The sequence below is a fragment of the Pagrus pagrus genome, assembly GCF_965226575.1.
Source record: "Pagrus pagrus genome assembly, chromosome: 15".
NCBI classification, from domain to species: domain Eukaryota; kingdom Metazoa; phylum Chordata; class Actinopteri; order Spariformes; family Sparidae; genus Pagrus; species Pagrus pagrus.
Genome location: NC_140199.1, coordinates 28,360,634 through 28,388,142, shown reverse-complemented (window position 1 = coordinate 28,388,142; position 27,509 = coordinate 28,360,634). Strand labels below are relative to the sequence as shown.

Here is a 27,509-nt window from a genome sequence, read left to right as displayed (position 1 = left end):
ATATGTCGATATTAAAGGAATGTTTCGATTTTGAGAAAACAATTCCGGGATGTGAGTATGTGGGTGTGAGTGTGTGTGTGTGTGTGTGTGTGTGTGTGTTTGTGCGTGTATCTGTGTACGTGTGAATGTGCTTGTGTGTGTGTGTGTATGTGTGTGTATGTGTGTGTGGAAGACGTAAAGTTGTAGAATGCTGCTCTCTTAGCTCAGATAGAGCTCAGGAAGAACACTCAGCATACTGGTAATGATGTGCTGAAGAAATGAAAAGGAAGTAACAGAAACTACTGCTGTGTGTCTGCCAGGCGGGTTCAGCCTGATATGGTCACAGGAACACGGAAATCGCGCACCTGTAAACTGACGTCATTCGCTGAAAGTACCTGCAGTAACTCGTCTGAGCTCACTCAGTTACTGAAACTACCTTCAAGAGACAAGACGAGGAAGCCACCACGAAACGTCGCACAGGAATATATAAATAGTTCGTTTTCAAAGTTTTTTCACTTTCATAGCAGGAATATTGGAGACGTACAGACAGATGGGGACGGCTCGGTTCAAGCTTTGGGCAGTTTTAATCGTCGTTTTTCAGGTGAGACTTCCTGCTGTCGTTGTTAACTCTTGCCCAATCGGCTTCCGCCCATTTTTGTGCCATCTCATCTCATTTTCTTGTCCACTTTTCCCTGAGGGTTGTGGGGTGTTGCCGCTGTATCCCCCCTTTCGGGGGGTTGCGGGGCTACTGGAGCCAATCCCACTCTACATATGGGCGAAGGCCAAGGTATATCCCTGGACGAGTCGCCAGTTGGTCGCAGGGATCTCTCTGATGGCAGAGGCTGCCACACAGGGTGCCAACTGCACGTCAGGAGTAATTTCGGGGTTCAGCATCTTGCTCAAGGATGCTTTGGCATGTAGCTCAGTTCCGCCCAGGGGAGCCGGGGGTCACCTGCTCTACCCACTGAGCTACAGCCGCCCTCTTTTCTCATGTGTAACTTAAAATGATAGTAAATGTTGTCCCCCTACTTACTCACAACGAGTGAACCAGTTTAGTGTTTTTAGAAATCTTCGCTACTTCTGACAGTTTGTGAAGTGAATTTGTTTTTATGCAGCGAGCAGCTTGTCACCTCACAGAAACCTCTTTACTTTAATCAGTCGCACCACTTGCCGTGGCCCTGCCCAGTATTTAAGTGAGCGGGCACCGCAGGTTGGGGCCGATAGTAGGCTAATGGCGAAGTTGTTTGTTAATGAGGGCTCTTTCGTGCGTGTAACGAGGCTGAATCGAAGTGGAAGTGGTAAATCACATGTCATTTAAAAGTATTGTCGACCATAATTTGTCAAACTCCTAAAACACAAGACAGTTTCGATCGCCATTTTTTTAGAATTGGAGTCTTCCTCCCCTCGAGGAGTCTCTCCACGGGCCTCGCCCTGTTCTGTTGATGACGTTGTCGGCAGGTGAAATTCCACTTTTGATCGCTTGTGTAGCACGGTTGTCATTTAGCCACTTTATTTTTTTAATGTTTTTGAGCACATCATAGTTCTAGTTTTTACAGAATCAGACTGAATTGTGATTTAAGACCCCAGAGCTCCAGTGGTGGGACATACTGCTGAAGATGCAGGTTGAACTGAACTTAATTAAACAAATGTGCTAGTTGTAGATTTGCAACTGTGAATTTGCTGCTTTTTCTGCCTTTCTCTTTTTAAATTGACTGCCTGCCTTTTGTGTGTGGGTCGACAAAACTGACACATTTGAGGACAGGAGATCTCACTTAGTTATCACCTGTCTTGTATGTTTCACTGTTTTGTGATATTTCATGGACAAAACAAAAAATATCTTATCTCATTTTCTTTTGCCGCTTATCCGTGAGGGTCGCGGGAGATGTTGCCGCTATATACCCCCCCTTTCGGGGGGTTGCGGGGTTGCTGGAGCCAATCCCAGTTTCTTGTGGGCGGAGGCTAGGGTATGTTAAAGGCTAGGGACAAGTCGCCAGTTCATTGCAGGGCCCTTCTGGCATCAGAGGCTGCCCCACAGGGTGCCAGCTGCACGCCAGGAGCAGTTTTGGGGTTCAGTATCTTGCTCAAGGATACTTTGGCACGTAGCTCAGTTCCGCCCAGGGGAGCCGGACCTTCTGGTCGCTGGCCTGCTGCTCTACCCCCTGAGCTACAGCCGCCCCATAAAACAAAAAATATTGAGAGATAAATTGATCAAGACAACATTCGTTAGTTACAGACCCAGATGGCTCATTGTATTTTCAGTTTCTTCAGCAGTTGGGGATTAAATTTAAAGAAGAATAGAATGTTAATGAGCAGAGAAAGATCTTCATTGGCTGATCTTCTTCTGCCTAAACAAACTCTTTGTTTTCATGACTGAATAAACAAACTGACCTTAAAGAACAACACAATTTATACTGTTTTACTTAGTTTATATGTGGCGGACCCTGCCACCTTTCTAGCTTCGAACAGTGTTCTGGGACATTTTTTTCCTCTGAGAACAGCTTTTTGATTCACTTATGGAAAAAAATAATATTTCTGAGTTTGTACTTTCACCTCAGTAACGTTGTAAATATCCAAATTCTGAGTTTGAATTTCTTCTCAAACTACATAGACCCCCTTTAATGTTCATGAAATACTGTGTTTTGTTCACACAAACTGAATGCCACTGTGAGTTTCCTCAATAAAACCAGAAATTTGTCAGACATCTGGATTATGATTAATTTAAAAGCTATTTTTCCTCTCCTAGACCTCAACTTCAGCGACTGCTGAGGAACCAACATGTGTACCTGGATTCAAGTCAAACATGGTAACGTTCAAAGTGGACAAAAAGCACCTGAGGGAAAACATGACACTGGGCAAAGGTAAGCACATTCTCGGAAGCTGTTGACTCATTAATGCACACCCAGCCAGCTGAAATAAACTGTGTGGTTCATTTCCACTGTTCAGTATCATTATATGGACAATTGTTAGATTGTAAAATGTATTGAACACATTTCAGTTATGGAATGTAGACCTAAGTTGTAGTCATAAATGTAACATACTCCTCTGCCTCAGATGGCCTTCTACAGATAAGCGGTTCACATTGTTCTCACTTAGCCCAAACAATGTCAGGTCTCAGCTTGCACTCACTCCACACCTCATGTAATGCTGTAGGGCAAAACAAAGTCCTCAAGCCTGTTTTGCAGACCTCAACTTTTCAGATGTTGCCAAATACTCAAAGAAAGTCTTACTTGATTTTATTTTTGTGTCAGTTTGACTAGAATGGATTATGTATTTCCTATGTTTTCACTGGACTGTAACTTTGACAAATCGATTTTTAAAATGCTACTGTAGTTTTTGTGTCAGGTCAGGAAAGTTTTCCACCATTTTGTTTTTTTCAGCTGTCTCAGCAGAATGCTGTGCTGTGGTGTAGGTGTTTGTCTGATTGTCTCATCGTTGCTCATCTTTCACCAAGTTAAACTGCTGTAAGCCAGGCTTCTAGTTTGCTTTAGTTTGCTCGACGTAGCTTAAAGACTTTCAACAACAGTTAAGTTCTAACCTGTAGTCTTCTGAAAAGTATGCGTGTAGAGGAAGTGTCTTTTGTTATCAGAAGAGACGGACTGAAAAACAAATGCAGCGGTCAAGGTGAGCTTAAATATGACTTGACAGTGAACTTTGTGCCCGAGTATAACTTGCCTGTTTCTTGGAGGAGGAGCAAACGCAGGCACCCAGACTGAAAAAAAACTGTTCAAATGCAGACTGTCCTGTGCAGGGTCACCGGGGACTATCCCAGCATACATTTGTGGAGTCCACACTGACCATGCTGACATATACACTGTGGAAACTCATCTGGGACAACCAAATCAACAGTACAGTTGTCAGTTTGGTGCTTGGACTTGATCAGCTGTTTTACGTCGGCACAACCTGTTTTAGTGGCTGATGCATAATAATATCCTGTGTTTATCTTCAGCGTCTTTCTCAGCTGGAGAGTTCTAAGAAGGAAAGGGATGCCCCCTAGTGACCAAAGGACAACATCTAAAATCTACATCACAAACATAAATGTACAGTAATGTGTATTTTAAGGAGTAAATAAGGCCTGTCTTCTTCTTTTTATTGTAGTTGTAAAATTATAACTCAGGCTGATATGAATTCAGTTATTTTCATACTGTACAAATGAAGAACAAGAACTCAATCAACAGAACAGGAACACACAACACTGACTCCATGTCTGGGGACAAGCTACCATGTGCTCTTTCACTGAGCCTAGTCTTGGTCTTTCTTGAATACTGAAGACTACAGCTGCCGCAACGAATTTCGGAAGTCGCATATAATTTGAATAGTAAAAAAAAAAAATCCAAATCAAATCCTGAAATTACTATTTGTTTTTATAAGTATGTTGGCTTAAGTGAGGGAATCTTACTCTGCCGTGCCCAAAGGAGAGGAAGTGCTTGTGCAGTAAGAGGGGAAAAAATGTTGAATGTGGTTTTTGATTGACGTTAGCTAGATGGCTAACTTAACGCTAGGTAAACTCAATCCCATTTTCAGTTTTTACCCCCACCCATTGGTTTCATGTGACCCCCTTTGCTCCTCATAACAGAGTTGCAAGGGGTAGTGTTGTAAATCTTCTATCAAATGGGACAACCCTTCAAGACCCTCATATATCATTAGTTGACGTTGTTTCACCAAAATTGGCAAAATGGTATCTTCCACTGTGGTGATTTCTCACTGTTGCAATCCAGGTATTATCACAATGCCATTTTTAGGAGCCTTAATGCAGATGCAGATTTTATGCTTGTGTAATTGGCATTTAATAATTTCATTTGTTACACAGAAATTTACATAATTAAGAAGGAAGTGAAAAGAATATTCACATTACTTCCAGGTTGTTGTATTCACAGTTTATTTTTACAGTAAGTTAAAATGTCTTAAAATATGTGGATAATTTGTTTTTAAAATGTGTAAAATCCAATATTTATTGCATTTTTAATATTTGGAAGTAGGTAGCTACTGTATGATTCATTTCATTTCCTAGTAACTGAGCTAGTTTATTTTGAAAGTCTTGTGAGAACAGTTTGGTTTTCCAGGTGGTTATCCCCAGTGCAGTCAGGAAAGAGGGGAGGGGAGCCAGATAGTTGTTAGGCATCTATCTGTCCAACCATTCTTGCTTCAGTAATTAATAACTTTTTGTTTTTTTTGTGTTGAAGTAAAATGTGAATTCTTTTTGATGTGGATGATAATTTTTTGGAAACCTTCACCATTTGCCATTTACCTGATGCAGATAAAAAAGCTTTGATGCTCGCAACTCGTTCACAACTTCATGCTATCAATCAAGTCATCAAATTAAACAGAACTGCATTGTTTCCAGCCGCTGACGTTAAGTGCTTTATAGGCTAACGTTAGCAAACCATGCTCATAACCTGCTAGTCTGCACTGATATTAGAGGAGCGCTACCAACTGCAAAAACTTTGCTGCTGGACTTTCGTTAAATTTCCCCTCAAAGGGGGTGATGCAACATTGAAATGCGTCAAAATGTGGGACTGTCATGCACAAATCAGCAATAACAATGTAACTGTAAATATCTATTGAGTTGCAGGGAAATTTGCTGAAGATGGCATGCTAACCAGCTAGCTTCACACTGTACCTCAAGAGGTGGTAGTCTGACAGTAAACAATACCAACAATCCCCGGCGCTCCAAGATCCCAGTCCCAACATAGTCGGCTAATACGACTGCTAGATGTATGGTTAAATTAGCCAGCAGCAGCTACAGTTAGCAGTAGTTAGTGGTTACAATGGTCATATGCTGCCCCCTGTTTGTTTGGGGTATGAACTTGCAAGTAGCCAATTCTTACATACTGCATTTTTAAACACGTGGCGGGTGACGTCAGAGATGAGGACTCGAGGAGCACTTAAGTCGTACACTCAGACTTGAGACTCAACTCGGACTCAGGATTTGGGACTTGTGAACATTTTTTAATTTTTTGGCGCATCAACATTAAGAAAATGTCTGAGGAGCTGAAAGTCAGTCTCTCATGCGTAACCTTATTCATCTGGTGCGTGCTGCACCCGGCCAGAGATAACAACACTACAACAACACTATGGCAGCGAGCACAACTGCTGCTGCTCTCCTGTTTGTCATAAGCTTTGTCTATAGGACCTAAACACAAGGCGCAAACAAAAGAATCACCAAATGCAACATTTGTGGAATGAATATAAAGGATGCTGGATCGACCACGTCAAACTTGACGCATTAGTTGTTGCGTTAGGGCAAACCTGAATAGGTCAGTCATTTGGTAATGTAAAAGTTACTGCAGTGCCTGCTACATGCGTTTAGTACAGTGACCTAGAACTGATGGCTAGCAAAAAATCTTAGAGAAAAGCATGGTTTTGATGGGTTTCATTCCAAAACACAAACATTTCTTTCAGGAATAACAGTCAGCTGATGTTTACTGTTAAACAACACATACAGTTGTATCCACAAAAATGGTCTGTTGTGTAAGAAAAGTACTTTATAAACCAATAACTCCATTGATATCTCATCATGAGTTTTATATTCATGCAAGGAATCGTGTTTGTCACACAAAGAAAGGTGCCAAAAACTGTTCTTGTTTTAATATCAACAGTTTATGGAGTTGCAGTTTATTTCAGATCATTGGCAGCAATAGTTTTACATTATACATTTAGCTACTGTAGCTGTGTATTTATGTTGCAAAGCAAAATGCAGTTATTGATTTTGAAGGAAAGCTTTCATTTTTTCATATTGCATTGCAGTAGCCTATTTTAAAGTGATAATATACCAAACAACCAATCAGTGCTGATAATACTCTGTGCTAATAGATAAAGGAGTGATGATAATACATTACATGCTTTGAATTCCTTAGATATAACTGTGCAGTGTCCTAAGCAGACCGGGTGGCATGCAGCAGATGATAGAACGCTCACTACAACCATAAGAGACTTGAGACTTGACTTGAACTTGCAAAAAATAACTTTTGAGCATCTCTGGGTGACGTTCAAGTCCCTGAGGGCTCAGGGTTTAAGACTTTAGGTGTGACACTGGGATTGGGCCTAACGTTTAATCCAGGTGTTTGATTTTGACTGATTGAGCTGCTTGGGAGAAAAAAGCTTGAGCCCACTTATTACCGCCTGCGACTATATTCTTTATGTTTTATTGTTGTGGCAGTTCAGAGTGAAAACACAACTTCAGGTATTTCACATGATAAACAATCATGGGGGGTATATTTGCAAGTCACACAAGTCCTCCTAGTTATAAAATTTAGTCACACTGTGTACAAAAATGGTAGCAAAACCCATGTAAATTGTCAGTCAGGAACCCTGATAAACAACACACAAAAAGCTGAATGACAAAACTTGCTTAAGAGGTCCATTAGGGACTACAACCATTGGATCAGGTCATACTAATCTTGAAACCATGCTGATGTGTTGAAGATGTTTGTCCACATTTTAGGATTTGTAGCTTCCTGATGTTCTATCTATGAATATGTATATGATGTAGGTGCACATGTAATCTGTTGCTGTTTGCCTGGAAGAAGTAATGACACATTTGTGCAGGATGTGTGGTTATGTACTGAAGACTTTCAAACTCTTGTCTTGTCTCTGTATGTCCTGCATTTCTAATGGATAAATATTTTTCTGTCCTATCCTAGTGGGCTTCACTGACTGCACAGACCACACAAGATTTCTTTTCAGCAGTGACGACAGCTATTTCAGCATACAGACAGACGGTACATTGATGGTCAGTAAAATTTAACACTTGATAGTTAAACTAATTCTCGTCTCTCCCAAATCGTCACACATAAAGCCAGCCTTAAAGCCTGTATGATTTTAAAAATGATTTGGTAGACTGCTTGGGTAATACAAAGTAAAAGGAGTGGAGAATTTTCTTATAGTACTATGAAGGATGTAATACTTGCATGTCATCGTGGTTTTCTTATTGGGAAACCAAGGTGATTTTAAATATGAATTCTTGACAACAATTCAGAAGATTTCTGAAGATTTCTGAATTGTTGCTGAACCCATCACAATTTTTTATGAGATTAAGCTGAACAGCATAACACTATTGTTGTCCACCGTTTTCAATCTACCCCAAACTGCCCCAGCAGTTCAGTTTGCCCAAGTTAGATTGTGACATAGAGAGCTTTCTTAAATCTAGAACTGTTACTAGCATGTTCGCCTTTTCTGATAAGTGTATTTAATTCCTCCAGGTAAGGAGACCGGTTTTTCTTCATGAAGGACAGCAGGACTTCACCATCCACTCCTGGGACTCACAAGGTTCCAAAAGGACTCTTACTGTCAGGGTACTGCACCATGTGAATAAGCATGTGAACCACCACAAAAATGTTGAGCTTCACCATGGACAAAACAAACACCACAAACATCAGTACCACCCTACTGAAGAGGACCTTGCTAATAACGCTGAGGTAAGATTAGAGACACTGCTGAAAGGGCTTGAGAGAAACTTCTAACCCCATTTGTAGTCTTAATAAAGCCTCTCTATGGCATGTCTTTATGAACAGGGAAAAACTCATTGCTTTCATAAACTTGCCATGTCTTTTTCATGGCTATAACAATATTATATGATGTGAACACTAGTGAGATGTCAATTTTCAAAGATTTTCTTGCACAGTGTCATTATTTTAGTATTAAAATGTGACTTGATTATTTATGACAGCGTCTATGTAAAACTTTACAGCACCTACGTATTTTGTTAAAGCCAGAGTAGATGATATGAAGGCTGCAATAGTTTTCTTCTGGTTCTGCAGGGCTCTTTGGAATAACATTATTGTTCATAAATATTATGGACAAATAATTAGTGTATGTAGTTATTAACTTTTTCACAATTATCTTGGCCTTATATAAATGACAAGTATTTCTCACCCAGTCTCAGTGCCGGCCCAAGCCTTTTGGGGACCCTAAGCAGAATTTGATTTGGGGCCCCCCTCCACCACCGCGGAGTCACTTGTGCTTGACAATTATTGACACAAATGTCACACTATAATGTTACTTTATAAATTGTATTAATACAGGGACGGATTATCAACTACTGTCCTCCTGGGCACAGATGTGATTTCCTGTATTCTGGTGCATTTTTGGGATGGCCAGCTGGAGAAAGGCAATACCTAAATTCGTTCAGATTCATAGCCTTTTGCTTTTTGACTTATTGAGGTAGTTACTTCACGCAACGACTTGGGCTTCAGGGCCCCTTGACCTCTTGGGCCCGGTAGGCTCATTCAGTAATCCATTGCTCACATGCCACAAATGTTTTGGGGCTCCTGGCCCCTCTAGACCTCTGGCCCCTGGGCTTGGTAGACCCCTGTATTAATATAGTTGTTATTTACACCAAATCAGTCACCTTTTAACCTTAGAGGGTGCAATTTTGAGGATTTGAGGTAATCAGTATTAAACAAACAAAATATTTTTCCTCACGGTACGTCACACTGACGGTAAACCTCAGTTAGCTTATGAACTTCAAACACTTGTCACTGTGTCTTAGACGTTTGCTCTAGTTAAAAGTGACTCTAGACTTGACTAGACAACTGTAGTGGCTCTTTCTGAATAAATAAATTAAAAAACAGAAAAAACAAATCATCATCTTATTTGCTGATTCTCGCAACCATTCTTGTGCTTTATCTATGGGGATATTTTTCACACGTGTAACTAACTCTGCACGGGAACGCCGTGAATTCCCATCTGCTCCCGCGATCTCGTGCAACGTACTGCTGCGCCGCTCTTAAAGTGACAGTGTCACCTAAACAAAAAGAAACTGCTAACGCAGTAATAATTCCCTAAAGAATAATAAAACACTGTCTTAACAGTCTGAAACAGTATTGGTCTCTTGTTTACCAGGCTACACAAGTAAAAAATACATACATTTTTTTCTCATAGGGACAAACAACATCCATTATCCAACCATTACCCATTATCTATCCATCCATTATCTATACCTGTTTGGGAGCAGGGTTACTTAGGGTGGTGTCTATTCCAGCTGACATGATTGGGAGACGGGGATGATGCCTAGTGGAACATGTTGGACAGTTGCACGGCTGTGATGAGCAAATAAAGCTTTTTAAGCTTATACCTGAAATAATATTGGTGAATTACTTTGCAGTTGGTTTATTTCTAGAGGTGTTCTGTACTTAAACTATCTTGTTTTGGAGAACAAATTCAAACTCAGAATTGACATTTTTACAATATAAATGAGTATATGTATGTTTTTCATAGGTGAATAAACGAGCTGTTCTCAGAGGAAAATAAGGTCCCAGAACACTATTTGAAGCTAGAAAGGTGGCAGGGTCCGCCACATATAAACAGTGTAAAACAGTATAAACTGTGTTGTCCTTTTTAAGGTTTGTTTGTTTATTCAGTCATGAAAACAAAGAGAGTTTGATTGAGTTTGGGCAGAAAAAAAAGCAGCCAATGAAGAACCCTCTCTTCTCGTTAACATTTCTTCCTAGCAAAGTGCACCTTTTAATAAGTGTTTGTGTTTTCCCAGAGTGCAACCGATGCCGTGCCCATACTGCATTTTCCCAAGTCTGGTGAAGGGCTGAGGCGGAGGAAGAGGGAATGGGTTATTCCAGATATCAGTTGTCCTGAGAATGACAGAGGACCCTTCCCCATCAAAATATCTCAAGTAAGAGGAATTAAAATCCCTTTTGGATTTGGTGTGAACTGAATTTTGAATATGTGTTTGTCAGTGTTCGTTTCCACTGCTGTCATTAAGCTGATTTATCTATGTTTGAGCTTTATCTGATTATTTTTTTTCAAAACTTCTACAGTATGTTCAAATGGAGCTACTAATTGTCTTGTCTCTCTCCCCTCTCGCCCCTAAGGAAAGCATAGTTACAATGATTTAACTTGATATAAAAAGTTAACTTCCTTGTTTTCTTGGATTAACAAAGGAGATTTCTTATGGCAATAATTTAATTATCTTGTTATGGGAAATCCAATTGTTTTTTCTTTCCAATAATGAGGGCGCAAGTTGTTTTGAGGCATGCCATCGCTGACATGATGAAACAGCACTGTTATCCAGACATCCCACAAGCACCGACTTGAGAGATCAGAGGATGTAGAATAGTAGGCCAGTCAATCTAGCCCAAAAAAACTAAACATTTGCAAAAGAAATGTCTCATAGTTTTTATTGGTCCTAATACCCTCCTGAATAAGATACTAAAAGTCTACCACCGTAGATGGAGTGGAACATATATATGCAAATTAGGCATTTCTTCATAAACTGTACCATCATTTGCATATATTACAAAACACAAAATTTGAAAATCGGATTAAGCCAAATTAAAAATTATGTTTCATTGTTGACACATTAGCAAAAAAACAAAATTAAAGAAGGGACTGTGTCTATGTTTCTCTATCATCCCATACATTAGAAAATACTATTTAGAGTCATCAAAAAAATCTATTTTCGCCATGTTTTTGATATAAAATGTAGAAAATATCAGGCTATTGAAAATATATCAACAGAACTCCTCCCTAATCAAACACAAAGTATAGATAGGAAGAAATCTGTAAAGAATAGTTTATGTAGGTGTTACTGAAGTGGAGATTTCTCCTCCACAGTGTACGAAAACCTAATTTTGAGAAAACACCCTTTAATGATTATAGTGAAAGGGAATCAATTTTTCAGAGGAAACTACTATTAACAGACAAATCATTGATATTGAAATCTATAAATGGACAATACGTACCCAAAACCACAACTCAAGAGACAGATGTAGAAGAGAAAGCCCAGTAGGCACTTTAATATACAAGATAGGAGGTAGGCCATAACACTTATAGATTTGACTCTGTGGCAACAACAAAAAAAGTTCAATCCATGTTCTCATCCAAGTTTGCCGACATATTTGCACACATGCCTCTGCACTCTGTGCAAGCTAGGGAGCAGTCGAGGCCTTGACGACGGCAAATGCAGCGCATTGTGCTGCAATTGTCAGACTCCCATCAGATCAGGAATTGTAGCCTACTGTGTGTGGGTGGGCAGTGTTTAAAACTAGGTGGACTATTTTTCTTTGTTTCGTTTTTAACCAGTTTAGATGCAGATACAACCATAGGACCATTACTTTTGCAATTTATTCTGGTTTTTAGTCAAAAAACTTTTGTACCAAAAACATGACAAACAGATTTTTTTGATGACTCTAAATAGTATTTTCTAATGTATGGGATGATAGAGAAACATAGCCACAGTCCCTTCTTCAAATGTGTTTTTTTGCTAATGTGTCAACAATGAAACAATAATTTTTAATCTGGCTTCGTCCATTTTTCAAATTTTGTGTTTTGTAATAGGCTATATGCAAATGATGGTACATTTTATGAAGAAATGCCTAATTTGCATATATAAACACAAATTCTCAAAAACTTGCAATACATTTTTTCTTTGGTATGATGTCACTAATCGAGACGTTACATAGTGATAGCTATTTATTGAAAATGTTCTCCTATTCTACTCAATTTACTTAGAGTATTGTGCACAACTTTGGCTTTTTAATCTCGAAAAAAAATATGTTCCACTCCATCTACGGTGGTAGACTTTTAGTATATCATTCAGGAGGGTATTAGGACCAATAAAAACTATGAGACATTTCTTTTGCAAATGTTTTGTTTTTTTGGGCTAGATTGACTGGCCTAGCAGTAGAATGAGTCTCCCTGTGATAAACCTTTCTCTTGCTCTGATTAGGAATTTCTCTCGTGGATCTCCTGATTTCCTAGTGATGATTGCACTTTGAGCTATTAATTAAGGACTAATTAAAAATAATTGTACTTTCCCGTCCTGGTATTAATCTGTGGCGTAATATTATATTGGGATGGGGGCCATTTGCCATTTTCCGAAACCCCCGAAAATGTTTCTCTTTTCTCACATCTTCATTAATGTTGCAGGTATGGCTTCTGTACCTCAGAAATTTAAATAAATGACCTCTGCACTATTTTCTAAATGAAATAGTTGAATTTGCAGTATTGAAATGATTGTTCTGGTCAGAAATTGTTGTATAATCTGGTGTGTTTTGTCCAGATCCGTTCTAGTGAAGATAAAGTAAAGAAGATCTACTACAGCATCACTGGCCCAGGAGCCGATCAGGATCCTGTCGGTCTTTTCACCATGGACAAAGACAATGGTAATCTGTATATTACTCAACCACTGGACAGAGAGGAAAGAGACAAGTATGTGGTGCGTATCCTTTCTGCTGATAGTTTTATACATATTCTCTTTGTCCACTTGTCAGGATCAGACAGGAAGTTGTGGAAAAAATGAAACACTTTGTACCCCCTTTCCAACACTGAGTTACCAGTTTGTGGCCAGGGGAGAATGTGACTATTCTTCACAATTGGTCGGATATGAATTGGTGACTAGACTGTGGTTATTTTATTGTTGCAGCACAAAACAAGTGAGGGTTAGGGTTAAAAACAACAGTAAAAACACCATGTGAGAAACGGACATTAAGTGCAATCAATGAGGAGGGCAAAAAAATCAAGACATAACAAATGTACAAACAAACACGCAGACTCATGACATGTTAGGATTTTGTATGTTTCACCTCCTCACCTGAGTTTGTTTTTTTCCTTTTTCTCTTTTTGCCCCTATTTGTCAGGTTTTGTTGCATCGCTAACATCTTATTTTTAATGTCTTAAAACTATCTTGGATGGAACAACAGTAATTTTAGGTGGAACAAACTGTAACTGCAGTTCCATCAGTAGAAAAATAAATGAAAAGAAACCTGGCCTTCCCCACTGTACCGAACCTGTGCTGAATAGTGACCGCTGTACTGAAGTATGCGATGAACTGTGACTTTTGTCCCGTTACATCCCTACAGGTGATGGCTTAAAGAAAAAATATATATTCATACCTTTTTAATTAGATTCCTTCAAAGTCTTAACTAAGTATATTAAAAGACTAGACAGACATTGATGTAAACTTCAGTTTATTGAAAATTCTGCTGCTACAAATATTATTGTCATATTACATAAGAGTGCCTGTCTCTGTAAATGCCTGCTAGTCTGAGCAGAATGCGAGTTCAGCCTCCATAAAATAAAACGCAACAAAAACTACATCAGAACTACATGACACGGTGACGCAAACTTAAATGCTTTGGCAAATAAAAAATTATTGAATCAGTATAAGGGATGTCCCGCTCAGGTTTTTTTTACCCTGATCTCGATCCGAGTCATTTAATATTTAGTATCTGCCGATACCGAGTCCCGATCCGATACTCAGCCCTAACTAATATTTTCCTATATAATACAGCTGCATTAAGAAAAATATATATTCCTTAATAGGATTTTTTAGAATTAAATACCTTCATATGGCTCTTTCTTATTCTGCATATGCTATTGCAACATTGGTTTTCATTTGTTTTTTTAACAAAAACAACCAAGTAAACAAAGTCAGTAACTAAAAAATGTCTTTGGCTCTTTTCAAATTAACTTAGTGCAGCTTTGTAGTAAAACGCTCATCTGTTAAATCACCTCGTAGGTGGTCACGAACTTTGCTGTACATCTCCTGTAAGGCGGTATCAGAAATGTAATGCCGAGATGGTAGGGCATACCGGGGATTCAAAAACTCCAGAAGACGGCGAAAACCCTGATCCTCTACCACGGAAATGGGCTGGTTATCCAGAGCGATGAATTCAATGACCCTCTCTGTAATATTTTTGGCCATGTCACTGTCTCGAGGATATTTCTCTTTCCTTTTGAAAGTATCCGAGTGTTTGTTACTTCCGAGCCTTTGCCTGTATTGCTTGAGTGAACTCGTTGTATTCCTTTGAGTGTTTGTTTTTTATGTGCCGTATAGAATGTAGTATTAAATGCAGCTCTTTTGTTACCCCCTCGCAAAACGGTCGTATTGCACATGTTACATGTCGCCATTGGACTGCTTTCGCTTTCTAATTTAAAATATTTCCACACTGCAGACATTTTATCCACAGGGTTGCCAGTAACACTATGTTCGCGTCTGCGTTCTGCCACAAATTGTGCTCCTTTACGACAGCTGACGTTAAAGTAATCGGGCTTGTGGCAAAATGCCGATCCCGATCAGTGAAACAATGCCCATATCGGCCCCGATCCCGCAGATCGGCTCGGGACATCCCTAATCAGTATTTATCTTTCTGTTTGACCCATGCTCAATTCTGCAGATAGTTTTGTTAAAAATGCATTCTCAGGAAACTGAATGCCCACTGAATTAAAAACTGACAAGAGATTTCACCAGGATCCTTTAAGACATTGATTAATGCAGGCTGTAATCTCAGTATGGCATAGCTCTCTGCTGTAGTGATATGGAATGAAAGCATCTATTCTGTGTGTGTGTGTGTGTGTGTGTGTGTGTGTGTGTGTGTGTGTGTGTGTTTGTATGCAGTTTCAAGCGTATGCTGTGGCAGATGGTTCAGGAAATGCTGAGTCTCCTATGGAAGTTAAAGTCTTTGTAATTGACCAGAACGACAACAACCCTATTTTCTCTCAGTCAACATACCTGGGAGAAGTTGCTGAGGCCTCACCAGAAGGTACTGTCATTGGATCTAAGCCTGAAAAAGATGTCCACTCTTGTTAAAAAAAAATAATAAAAATGTCCACTACTAAGTGGATGTGCCAGTCCTGAATGAGACGCCACTAGGTCCAGTGCAGTCACAGCAGTGTGCAGAGTGGCGTACTCAATCTGTGCTCAACGTAGGGATAAACCGCCATGGCATGGTGCAAGCCAGTGGAAATTATGAGTTTCAGAGGACAGTGGCGAGATTGTGTTGTGTCTGAAAGGGGCTATAAGGTTGGAATGAAAACTAGCATACTCTTGTCTTTGTATGCCTCTATCTTGTAAAAGACTTCAAGAATGTTCTGAACTTAACTTCCACTTCTTACTTCTTTTTATCCAGGTTTTGAGGTGATACAGGTCGTGGCGACAGATGCTGATGCACCAAATAATGATAACTCGGAACTCCGTTACCGTATTAAAAGTCAGGACCCAAAGTTTCCCAGTGACAAACTGTTTGCCATCAACCCAAACACTGGAGCCATCAGGGTCAATATGGGTGGGCTAGACAGAGAGGTAAGGGCTTTGAAAACATATATTGCCTGTCTTGGCAGACTTTCAATGTTTATTTTAACTGTTCAAATGATCTGCGTTTGAGCCAGACTCCTGTTTTCCCAGTTTGAAACAAATGTGTAAAGACGGACTGATAAGGTGGTCTTTTCTTGAGTGTATGATTACGCCCACTGCTGTTTAAATGGAACAATACAATGACTAGGAGAGAGAGAGAGAGAGTACACTGCATTCTCTTTCCCTTGTTAGATCCATGAACTTTACAGGCAAAACAATCACGTGATATGTTGGTACATATCATCACAGTCTCACAATGGTATCGCGGCATGTTTTCAGCACGATAAAATTGTGTGTATCGTAACTTCTCTGGCTATTATTCAACGCCATTAATCCAGAATAGAAGCATAGATTGTGACCATATTTAACATTTGGTTGAGTACTGAATTAGTGACAATAATCTTGGGTTTCTACCTTGAAACTGTAGTGATTGTATTGATTGACTATGATGCTGCGTTGAAAATGTGTGTGAAACATACATGTTTTGGAAATTGGCCGTTTAGTGAGAAATGTCTTCAGGGATTCTGCTCCAACTAAATCTGTGAAATTAAGGCAACATATTTAAGCCTTTCAGTCGGTGTGCTAAACTCACTGTGTGTCTCTTCCAACAGAGATACCCTAAATACACTTTGGAGGTTGAAGCAGCAGACATGGTGGGAAGAGGGTTGACTGGGTTGACACAAGTAATCCTTACAGTCACCGATAGCAACGACAATGCTCCATCCTTCACCCAGAGTTCCGTAAGTATAATATATGTCCTAACATATTTACTGTCAGAATTTACGGCACAGTCCCCTGTGGTTTAGCAACCGCAATGAGGCACAGCAGATCTATCTAGCTAGCTAGATAGCTAGCTAGATAGATAGATAGCCTTTGGAAGCTGCTTTTGTTTACTTTGTGTAATATAATTGACTCAAATGACTTTGTATTCCAATTGTAAATCTGCCATTACTATCCATGTAAACTGCATGCATGTAGCACAAGAATGAAAAGATTGACAGACAACAGTAACTTGGGGAGGAATGGCTGAGAAAACTCAGCTCCTATGTGATAAACTTCGAGGCTTTTTTTGTAATATAATTATTCTTATATCAAGCAAGGAACAACAACATCCTTTTATGTAATCCTTGTTTCCCTGTATGTTTTACTCCCACACTTCCAAACATCCCATGCATTGTCCCAGTATGAGGCAACAGTTGCAGAAAATAAAGTGGACGCTCGGGTGGCCATGATGTCTGTAGAAGATGGCGATGACCCACATACGTCAGCCTGGAATGCAAAGTTCAAGATTGTCGATGGTGATCCTGGAGGATTTTTCACCGTGAAAACAGGAATAAACAAACAGGAAGGAATCATTTCTACAGCCAAGGTAGGAAGTAAACCAAGAATTCTTAAATTAGCCACTAGGGGCGGGCGATATGGCCAAAATCTGTCACAGTATATGTCATTTTATATCCAGGTAATAGTTATTAAGAAATGTTTAAATGTCCATGCCATAACAACAACTGCCTCACATACTAATAATAATACTCAATCTCCTGTTGTGAGAGGGCAACTCTGGACTCAGTGTTTATCTGGTCAGACATGTTCTCACCCACTGGGAATACTCTATTTGATTTAGTAAGGGGTGGCGTCAGGGTAGAGTGTACAGGAGGAGGACTTGTAATGATGACTGTTTTTATGTTATCTGTACTAAATGTATTTGGACGTAGGCGCAATATCGACGATAGAGAGGAAAGCAATATTCAGGCTAGTGGAATACCAAGAAGATACACTCTGAAACTTCATCAACTTGCCCAGTGCTTGCTATTGATTCTGACAGTGTTTGTATGAAAGGTACTCAAGGGATAGCTCCTGTGGTGCAAACAGAATTACCAAATCTCTACAGGTGGACAAAATTCGCCCCAACCCTACAAGCCATAATGTTGAAGTTGTGACATTTGTGATAAATATTTGTTTTAATATCCTATTACAGTTTTTCAAAGAACAATCACTGTTATGCAAATAATTCAAGTAAATACATTTTGGAAGGAATCTGGGTTTTATTTTAGTCTGATAAATTGTGTTGCTGTGCTTTTCCCTCCATTCATCCAGGGTCTTGACTTTGAGAGGAACAGCAAGTACACTCTGTTGGTTGCAGTGGAGAATGAGGTTCCTTTTGCTATTCCCTTGCCCACTGCCACCGCCACAGTGGTGGTAAATGTGCAGGACGTCAATGAAGCTCCAGTCTTTGATCCAATTGAGAAGCTTGTGTCAAAACTGGAGGACCTTCCTGTCGACAGTGATGTAGTGCAGTACACTGCTTATGACCCAGACACTGCACGTAAACAAAAAGTCATGTAAGCTCCGAATCTGTTGTGCCTTTTTACTTTTTATTTTTTTTGTTCATGGTATGTCTATTTAAAGTTTTTTTTGTTTGTTTTTTTTCCTCTTATACAAACAAAATAGAAGATACAAGATAGGGCCATGAGGAAAATTAACAAGGATGACAACAGCACATATATACAAACAAAAGAGAAAGAAATGTATATAAAATAAAATAATAATAATACTAATAAATAAATAGACAATACTGACAAGTATACATCAAAGCACATACCACAGCAGTTACATGAGGAAGTGCCTTTTAACTTTTTAATGTGTTGAAGCAGAAGATTATCAATGCTAGAAACCAGGAAAAAGAAAATCATTAAATAAGCATTAGGTGACCCTCCCTCAATTATTTAACCTTAGAAGTGCATGTTAAACAGAGAGTTTAGAGAGCATGAGAAAACTTATGTAGAGCCTCCAATCTGTAATTCCCAGCACATCCTATGCACAGTATTTATATTTCTGCACCATATAAGCAATCATGTAGTTATAGTCAGGCAGAAAACCTCTTGAGGCAATGGGACAGTAACGTACACTATGTAATTTCTGCTGCTAGGAGCCTCTCTTAAAACCAAAAAAACAAAACATTTGCCAAGTGTTGTGAGAGGGGGAGCTAGCAGCTAGCTCTTGGGGAGAGAATCTGGTGCAAAGCCTGACCTCGGGAGGAATAAACATCTTGAATCACATCAGATTCTGTTGTGATCCAGAGACATTATAGATAGCTAAACAGCTTTTGGGATCAAAAAGGGTATTTATATTCACTCCTGTTTATTAACCTGACTGCAGCAGCAATCTGCTAATGTGAGAAGGGGGAAACAGGTGTTCAGTGTGACTTTAGCCTTATTCGTAACAAACTTTATCAGGGGACCTCATGTGATTTAGAAATTACCAGCCCTCGTTTGTGTTTTGTGTGGCGCATTGGCGTCTTGAAGTCTGTATTTTGCTTGTATTTACAGACATTGTCTCCTGGATATTGTGTCAACTTTATTAAATTTGGAATGATGTTCACAGATCTGAACTTCCAGGATCAGTGACTAAGAAAAACGTTGTAAAAACACAAACAAACCTCATTTATTCGAGCTACAACCTAATTTTCATGCGAACCAGCTGGACAAATAACATTGGTAGCTTTCACCACAATGACTTCACACATCCATGGTCTCCCCTTGGTTTGACAACAGAAGGGGGGGTTAGAACTTTGTCTTACAGCATAGTTGTTGACTGTTGTTATAAGCAGAGATCAAATGTAATAATTGTCTAGTTGTCTGACGGCAGAAAACAGTGGTTTAAAAAGAAATACAAATTATTTTCAAAGACATGACTATTTGCACGGGACTAATATCACAGGACCTCTATGTTCATATTGTAGGCAATATTCTGTGGAATTTACAGATTACAGACATGGCAGATATGCGTGGGATTAAGATCACAATTATTACAAATTCCCAGAGGTCAACAAGTAATGCTAGTCCTGTGCAAATAGGCTTTTATCCTGGATTTAAACACACAAACATCGCTGTCTGAAAACGGCTCATGACTCAAGGATGAACTGGTTAGAATTTGGTGGTCAGAGCTGAAGGTCACTGTGAGCTCACAAAATACATTTTTGGCCATCTCTCAAGAATTCCTACAATAAGTACAATACATTTGACATACAAATGTCTAATGGGACAAAATAATGCAACTATGGCTCTTGATATCCAAAAGGTCAGAGGTTAAATGCACTGTGACTCCATAATATTCTGCAAAAAAGGTTCTGGCTATTATTCAATGCCACATCTCAGGAGCAGCAACTTGACTAATGCGGGGACACATACAACTGTGATGCGATAATATTAGTTTAGTTAGTTTTATGTGCAGCTTCCAAAAAGATTCTGGAGCACTTAGCAAAAACTAAGAACACATTCAGTATATATAATAAATAACAGCTGCATGTCACTCAAATGATCTGGTGAATCTGTGAATGCACGAGTGAGAAGCTTGTTAGTTGAACTCATCTCGCTTTGATTGTCTTGTTTATATCCAGGTATAGAATCATTAGAGACCCTGCTGGCTGGCTTAATGTGGGAAAGGACACGGGCCTGATCAAGGTGAAAAGTCAGATGGACAGAGAGTCCTCCTTTGTCAAGGACAACAAATACACAGCACTTATTGGTGCATTTGACAATGGTAGGTTGAAGGCAAAACTTACATTTGTAAAAACTCATCTTGTTTTCAGTACTGTTTTAGGGCCAAAATAAGTTATCGAAATAGGGATTTCCCTTGAACTAACTGTTCTTTGCTCTCCTGATGTGTGTTTGTGTGTGTATGTCTGTCACATGTACAGATGAAGTCCCAGCCACAGGAACTGGTACTCTGGTGATCCAGCTTGAAGATGTCAATGACAATGCACCCACCATTGAGAAACGTTCAGTCATGGTGTGTCTCCTTTCCCAAACATTTTAACAGTTGTCATGTTTTTGACTAATTTTAATCCAGATAAAATATAAGATTGACATTGACTGGGTTTTGTGTGGTTCAAAGAAATGCTGTTTAAGACTAAATAAATAAATTCAAATCAGTAATTAAATACTAACCTAAGAAGTTATTGTAACCAAAAGCTAATGTGAGATAAATAGTTGCTTGAATCTGTTGTTTTCTCAGCTGTGTAACAAGGAGCCGGCTCCTCAGCTGCTGCTAGTAACGGATAAAGACGGAGCAGGCTTTGCCGCTCCATACAGCGTCTCCTTACAGGGCACGTCGAAGACCAACTGGACGGCTAGGATGAACGAGTCTAGTAAGTCAAATTTTACAATTTTACAACTGGAAATTAAACCTTTTGTGCTACTTGGTGAAGTTATTTTTGCATATAGCGAGCCACAAACTAATGCCATGCAATCACATAGTAAGTCCCAGACGAAACTCAGAGGTCCTTAATGGAAAAAAGAACCCATTCTTTTAGGGGGTGGATTGGCTCAGGAGGTAGAGAGGGACATCCCTGATGGAAAGGTTGGTGGTTTTGATCCCTGGATCCCCAGGCTGCATGTCCAAGTATCCTTGAGTAAGATACTGAACCCCAAGAGAGAGAGAGAGAGTAGACATATTGTGAGGCACTTTGGTTAGCGCTGTATCACTCCTGATGAGCAGGCTGGCACCTTGCATGGCAGCCTCTACCATCAGTATATGTGTAAATGTTATGTGAAGTATTGTAAAGCAGTTTGAGTAGTTGGTATAGAAAAGTGCCATATAAATGCACGTCCCATTATCAAGTGCAGAAGATTTAAAAAGTCAGCAGGAGAAACCACACTATGTAAGTGGGTGAAGAGAGGAAAATGATTTTCAATTCTTTGTGTTATGAAAGTTTTCCTCATGGTCTGTTGCTGGTACTCTGCTCTGATAAACATAAAGTTTCCAGAGATGCTTCAGTTTAGAAGTAAGAAGTTAATTGCTGAGATTTGAATGACTGGAGTGAATTGGAGAGGCAATGCACAGCATGGGAGGAAGCCATGCCCCTCATGGAACAGAATGCTATTTTATTTCGGCGATGATGCGTTTTTAAACCATTTGTGGGAACTAGAGGCACTCAGAAAATGTGTCCTCCACTTTGAGCATTTATGTAAATATGTTTATTTATGTACTCAAAACTCAAACAACGGAGGGGTTATAAATAAAAGTTCCTTTCTCTTTGTTGCAGAAACGAGCATCATTCTGAATTTAGCCACTGAGCTGGAGAGAGGAGTGTACACTGTGGTCCTGATGGTTTCAGACAACCGGGGCCTCGGGCAGACCAGCACCGTCCAGGCCGAAGTGTGTGACTGCAAAGGGGAACAAGTGAGCTGCATCATACGTGAGGCAGGCCCCGGACTGCCTGTAATCCTGGGAGTGCTGGGAGCAATCCTTTTGCTGCTCAGTAAGTCTTATAATTGATCGAGCTTAAACATGGAAGAATGTTTATAATAATTCCTCAGACTGGAGATGTGAACTATAACTTGTGATGCAAATGAATTCTCTCTTTGGCTCCCAGCTATGGTCGCAATCCTGTAAGATATTTCACTCATAGTTCAGCAATACCAAATAAAAATCCTAACCTGCAACTGGATGATTACGATGCAGTTAGAATGCAATCAACCTGGGTCTGTATGACACTGCCCAGCTGTGGGCAGTGACAAAAGCTCTGAATGCTCCAGCGATCTCAAAACTGCTGTACAGTTTTTGCCAAATAACATGAGCCGTACATTTCAGTATTATGATTATGTAATGTTAATTTGTGCTTCATACACCTACGTTGTTGTGATGAGTTAATGTAGGCAGACAGTATATACCTACACTGACAGGTTTGAAGAATAAGGCTGGTTAATTGTTGAGCCCTATGGCGGACAGGAATATGACATGGCGGGCTTTGATACCAACACTATACCTGTTAGAAGATGATAACTATGGTTAACTCTTCTGCTAATGGGCTCAGTTCTCACCATTTGACCTTAGCTTTTGTTTTTCTGCTTGGTAGAAACGGGTTGACTTGTGGAGACTGAATCATGTGGGTGTGTTGTCATATGCTTTGTTTGCTCCCTGTATGTTCAGTGGTGGTGTTGCTGCTGCTGTTGTTCGCGAGACGGAGAAGAGGGGAGAAGAAGGAGCCTCTACTGCAGGATGATGATCTCAGAGACAACATCTATTACTATGACGAAGAGGGAGGTGGAGAGGACGATCAGGTACTTATGTCCTAAGAGTAAAAACTGACCCACCATTATGTGTAGTAATGTCTTGATACTAGGGCCGGACTCAGACTACAGGCGTATGGGGCCGATTTGCCCCTCCAGACAATTGGAGGACAAATCTGGGTGGAGAGCTTGGTTGGTCCTGGAGGTCGGCCCAGATTATCTGGTAATGTGAGGGGTGCACAGATCCAGTCTTAAACCTCCTGAACTGCTCCAGACTCAATGGAGGCCGCCTCAATAAATTTCAGACGTGATTGATATCAAGAAATCAACAACGTAATGGTAAATAACCCTAGCGGCTAACGTTAGCTAGCACACTTCTGTTGACTGGTTGGAAAATAACGCCTCCTGTTCTCACCGGAGAATGGACAGCTATGTTGACCGCCTCTCCCCGACCATTTATTCAACCAGACTTGTTTCTCCTTTTTTTTCTCAGGTGAAAGTATTAACGTTACTACAGCGAGTTGTCTCCATTTGTTTTTTACATTTGAGATGACATGACTGTAGTGTGAGCATTGAGCAGTGACTGAACATAATGGGAAGACTGCAACTTATGTGGATTTTTTATTTACATCGCTCTCTTGCATTGAATCGTTTGTGAACACTAGGCTAACATCAAGAGTATCGTGGAGAGAGGCAGAGATCAGCAGGAAGTCGTTAAAAAAATGCATCCTGTAGTTTGCAAGCAGAAATTTGGGCAAATGTTTGATTTTATGAACATGCTGAGAAGCATGTGCTTTCGCTCTGCAGGTGACACCGTCTGATATGCTAACACATATCAGACAGCATCATTCAGACGTTCTCCAGACACTAACTAAATAAATAAATAAACACAAGTCCAACAACGTCCCTGCTTTTTTTAGCAGCTTCTAGATGTGAAAGCAGACGGGGCAAAAGACATTGACATGTTCACTGTTAGCTGCAAACAAGGTGATGCAGCTTTTAATTTCTAGTGTATGCTCCCCACCTGTGGAATAGACTTACTGAATACCTGAGGTCTGCTAAAACGGTCAGCTCATTAAAATCGGGGCTTAAAACATTACTGCTTTCTGTGGCTTTACAATAAGTTGAATACATTACCTCTTAATAAAATGCAATTATTTATTTGCTTGCTTTTTTAAATTGTCTTCAAAGGCAGTTTCTTTCATCTTAAAGGAGCATTTTGTAATTCCCAGCCACCTGCTCCAAACGAATAGGGGGAGTATGCAATGTTTATTTCAAACCCTTTTTGTTACGTATTTGATATATGTTGGGACATATATATGGGACATGTCCCTTGTATCTAGTTAAAAAAAAAAACAACAAAGTTGCTCACAAAACAACATTGACTTGAATTAAAGGGGCACTATGTAGAAATTCAGACTCAGAATTTTAATATTTACAATATTAATGAGGTAATTATACAGAAATATTTATTTTTTCCATAACTGAATAAACGAGCTGTTCTCAGATTTAAATAAGGTCCCAGAACACTTTTTGAAGATAGAAAGGTGGCAGGGTCCGCCACATATAAACAAAGTAAAACAGTATAAATTGTGTTGTTCTTTAAGGTCAGTTTGTTTGATTATTTTGTTTTGTTTTAAAAAATCAGTCTAAGAGGCTCTTTCTCTTCTGATTTAAAAATTCTTCCCCAAAACTACAAAGTGCTCCTTTAAGTGAAATTACAACACAATTCTTAGTAATACTGAAAATAAGACCAACCAGATCATGAAGCTAAATACAAGATTGTTATACTTGGTTTTGGTTGGATCTTTAGTTTTTGCATTGTACCTGTCATAAAAATATTCTTCTTATTGAGTGATTTCAGCTCATTTACCAAATTCTGGAAGAATGGCCTGTGGACCACTGGTGGTCTGTAAGTAAATTTGCTGAAATGGCTCATTTCAGATTTAATTAAAGTATAGTGAGTAGAACAGATGGGTTTTATGTTAAATTAACTCAGATGTAAATTCAACTTTTTCTTTTTTAATTGGCTGTTTTGCTGTGTTTTTATACTTCAGCAATGTAGCCAGACCGTTTTTGCGACATTTGCCTGCGTGACACAAGTATGGCGGTGATGCAATATTTTTCAAAAAATGTTGGTTTTGTGAAACTGAAATTCTCCAATTTGGAGCCAGACATTGCCTCACTGATGTCTCAGAAAAAACAGCACAATTTTTCCCATTAACATGGCAACAGAGACAATGATGAGTGAGTAGGCTATGTTATTTTGTTGGACATTCATCTAATCAGGCTGTCATGTGTAATATACTGTGGAACTAGGCCACTTGATTTGGGGAAAATTTTGAAGTTAGGTGGTCTGTGAAGTTTTTTTTATTGGTTAAGTGGCCCTTGGTTTGAAAAAGTTTGAGAAACACTGTACTAAATGCACTAACAGATGTTTTCGTTCAAATGAAAATGCAGAAGCTTTTGCTCAACCCCAACATGTTCTCCCTCAGGACTATGATCTGAGTGTTCTCCACCGTGGTCTGGATAACCGCCCTGAGGTGTTCAGGAACGATGTGGTGCCAAACTTCATGCCGGCTCCTCAGTACCGTCCTCGCCCTGCCAATCCGGAGGAAATTGGCAACTTCATTGATGATGTGAGTCAAAGACTCAATATCTGATACAAATTAAAACATAAAAAGTGTGTGCTTTGCCGTATGCATGTGAATGACTGCAGTATTGTTTACAGCTGCAACTTTAAAGTGACAAGATGACAACTTGAACCACGCCAGGGTACATTAAGCCCTGTTTTAATTTGATTTGGTTTGATACTTGATGCATCATCCTCTCTATCTGCACCTCTCCTGACTTGATTCTGCAGCATATAAGAGAAGACAGGTTCTATGAAATGATAACATCGAGTATATACTCTGCTCCTCTGCAGAACCTGAAGGCAGCTGACAATGACCCGACAGCGCCCCCCTACGACTCCCTGCTGGTGTTTGACTATGAAGGAGGTGGCTCTGATGCAGGAAGCCTCTCCTCTCTGAACTCGTCGAGCAGCGGAGACCAGGACTACAACTGCCTCAATGAGTGGGGACCCCGCTTCAAGAAACTGGCAGACATGTACGGAGGAGGAGAAGATGACATGCTGTAAATGTACCAAAGAACAAACAATAGGGATGGGTGGATGCACTATGGCTGTGTATGTTTTGATTGATGTAAGCATGAACTGATAAATTAATGTATCCCAAGGAAACAGCTGTCAGCTAAACATCAGTAGGCCCACAGATGTTTGCTTTTTCTGTATGTGGGCACTGTGCTTTATACCTTTCAGTCCAGTTCTATGAGCAGTTAACAGCCACTGCTCAAAAGCCAAAGGATGAGTTTGTTTTTTTATACATTAGTTACCCATTTTGAATGACTAAACTCTGCCTGCCCATCTTTTAGATCCCTGTTTGACTTCTAGGCTAAAGAATAATTGTGCCTTTTGGTTATTTTCTGCTCATTTGGTTCTGGTGCCACAAAGTATGTCTCAGTGTTGATTTTTGGATTTTGTGCAGGTAGTTTAGCCCTTCTTGTAGCTTACTGGGTGACACTGGATATGCACACAGATGCTTGCAGTTGCACTGGTAACATTTGTCATTTTGGCATTGTATGGTACATTCATATTTTCCATTTTTTTTGTACTACTGTGTCAGTTAAATTGCTTTGTTTTTGTGTTTCTGTTTAAAATGACAAATGATGAAGATGAAATCTAGGTAGCCAGTCAGCATCACACTGAGGATGTGGTCAGTAAGTGTCAAGTGTCAATCAATGCTTTTTTTAAAAAAATACTGTCTGTTCAGTTGACGTCTTTAAGTGATAATGTCAACACTTTTTTGCAGTTACCTCCAAAGGTGAATTATTACAAATGCTTTGTTAATTTTGAATTTTTTATAAAGTTATCCTAATACAATGATGGATTTGTTAATGGTCTTTTATTTCATGAGCAGAAATTAATCTTACATAACATACACATAAAACCAGTTTCTCTGCCCCATTTAGGTTGCAGTCAAACAGACACGAATGCAGGCAAATGAAAATCACCTAGCAGGACTGAATCTGGACTGTGTAGGGACATGGCTGCAATTTCGCCAGTCAAAGTTCCCCAAAGTTGGATTTGCTTCGCAACCGCATGCAAATGTTTGTTTTTTGTCCTTTCTCCTAGATAGAATAGGAGGCGAACGTTACATCCACATGTCTGTGAACACAGCCTTATACTGTCCTGGCAATGAGTGGCCATATTCAAAGCATTTCATTCATCAGATCATTTTTCAGATCAACAAAAATAAAAAGGATTGGCGTTAAATTAATTTCTCACTTGTAAAACTGTGACAACAGAAACAGAATAGAGCTTTCAGTTCCAGTGTAAAAATATACATTTCACATTCAAAACTATTGCAATGTGTAAC

The 27,509-nt window shown here is 39.6% G+C and overlaps 1 protein-coding gene across 1 annotated transcript; it reads left to right on the top strand.

The window, feature by feature from the left end:
• Positions 1–246: 246 nt before the first annotated feature.
• Positions 247–27,016, top strand: LOC311270050 (B-cadherin-like). The gene is made up of 18 exons (XM_084374679.1): positions 247–580; positions 2,723–2,837; positions 7,620–7,708; positions 8,178–8,393; positions 10,466–10,603; positions 12,992–13,147; positions 15,329–15,473; positions 15,840–16,012; positions 16,675–16,803; positions 17,247–17,432; positions 18,158–18,402; positions 20,460–20,602; positions 20,760–20,851; positions 21,077–21,209; positions 22,107–22,322; positions 22,994–23,124; positions 25,569–25,712; positions 26,000–27,016. The coding sequence occupies exons 1-18, from the start codon at positions 530–532 to the stop codon at positions 26,210–26,212; spliced, it is 2,715 nt and encodes a 904-aa protein (XP_084230805.1). The 5' UTR covers positions 247–529; the 3' UTR covers positions 26,213–27,016.
• Positions 27,017–27,509: the final 493 nt, after the last annotated feature.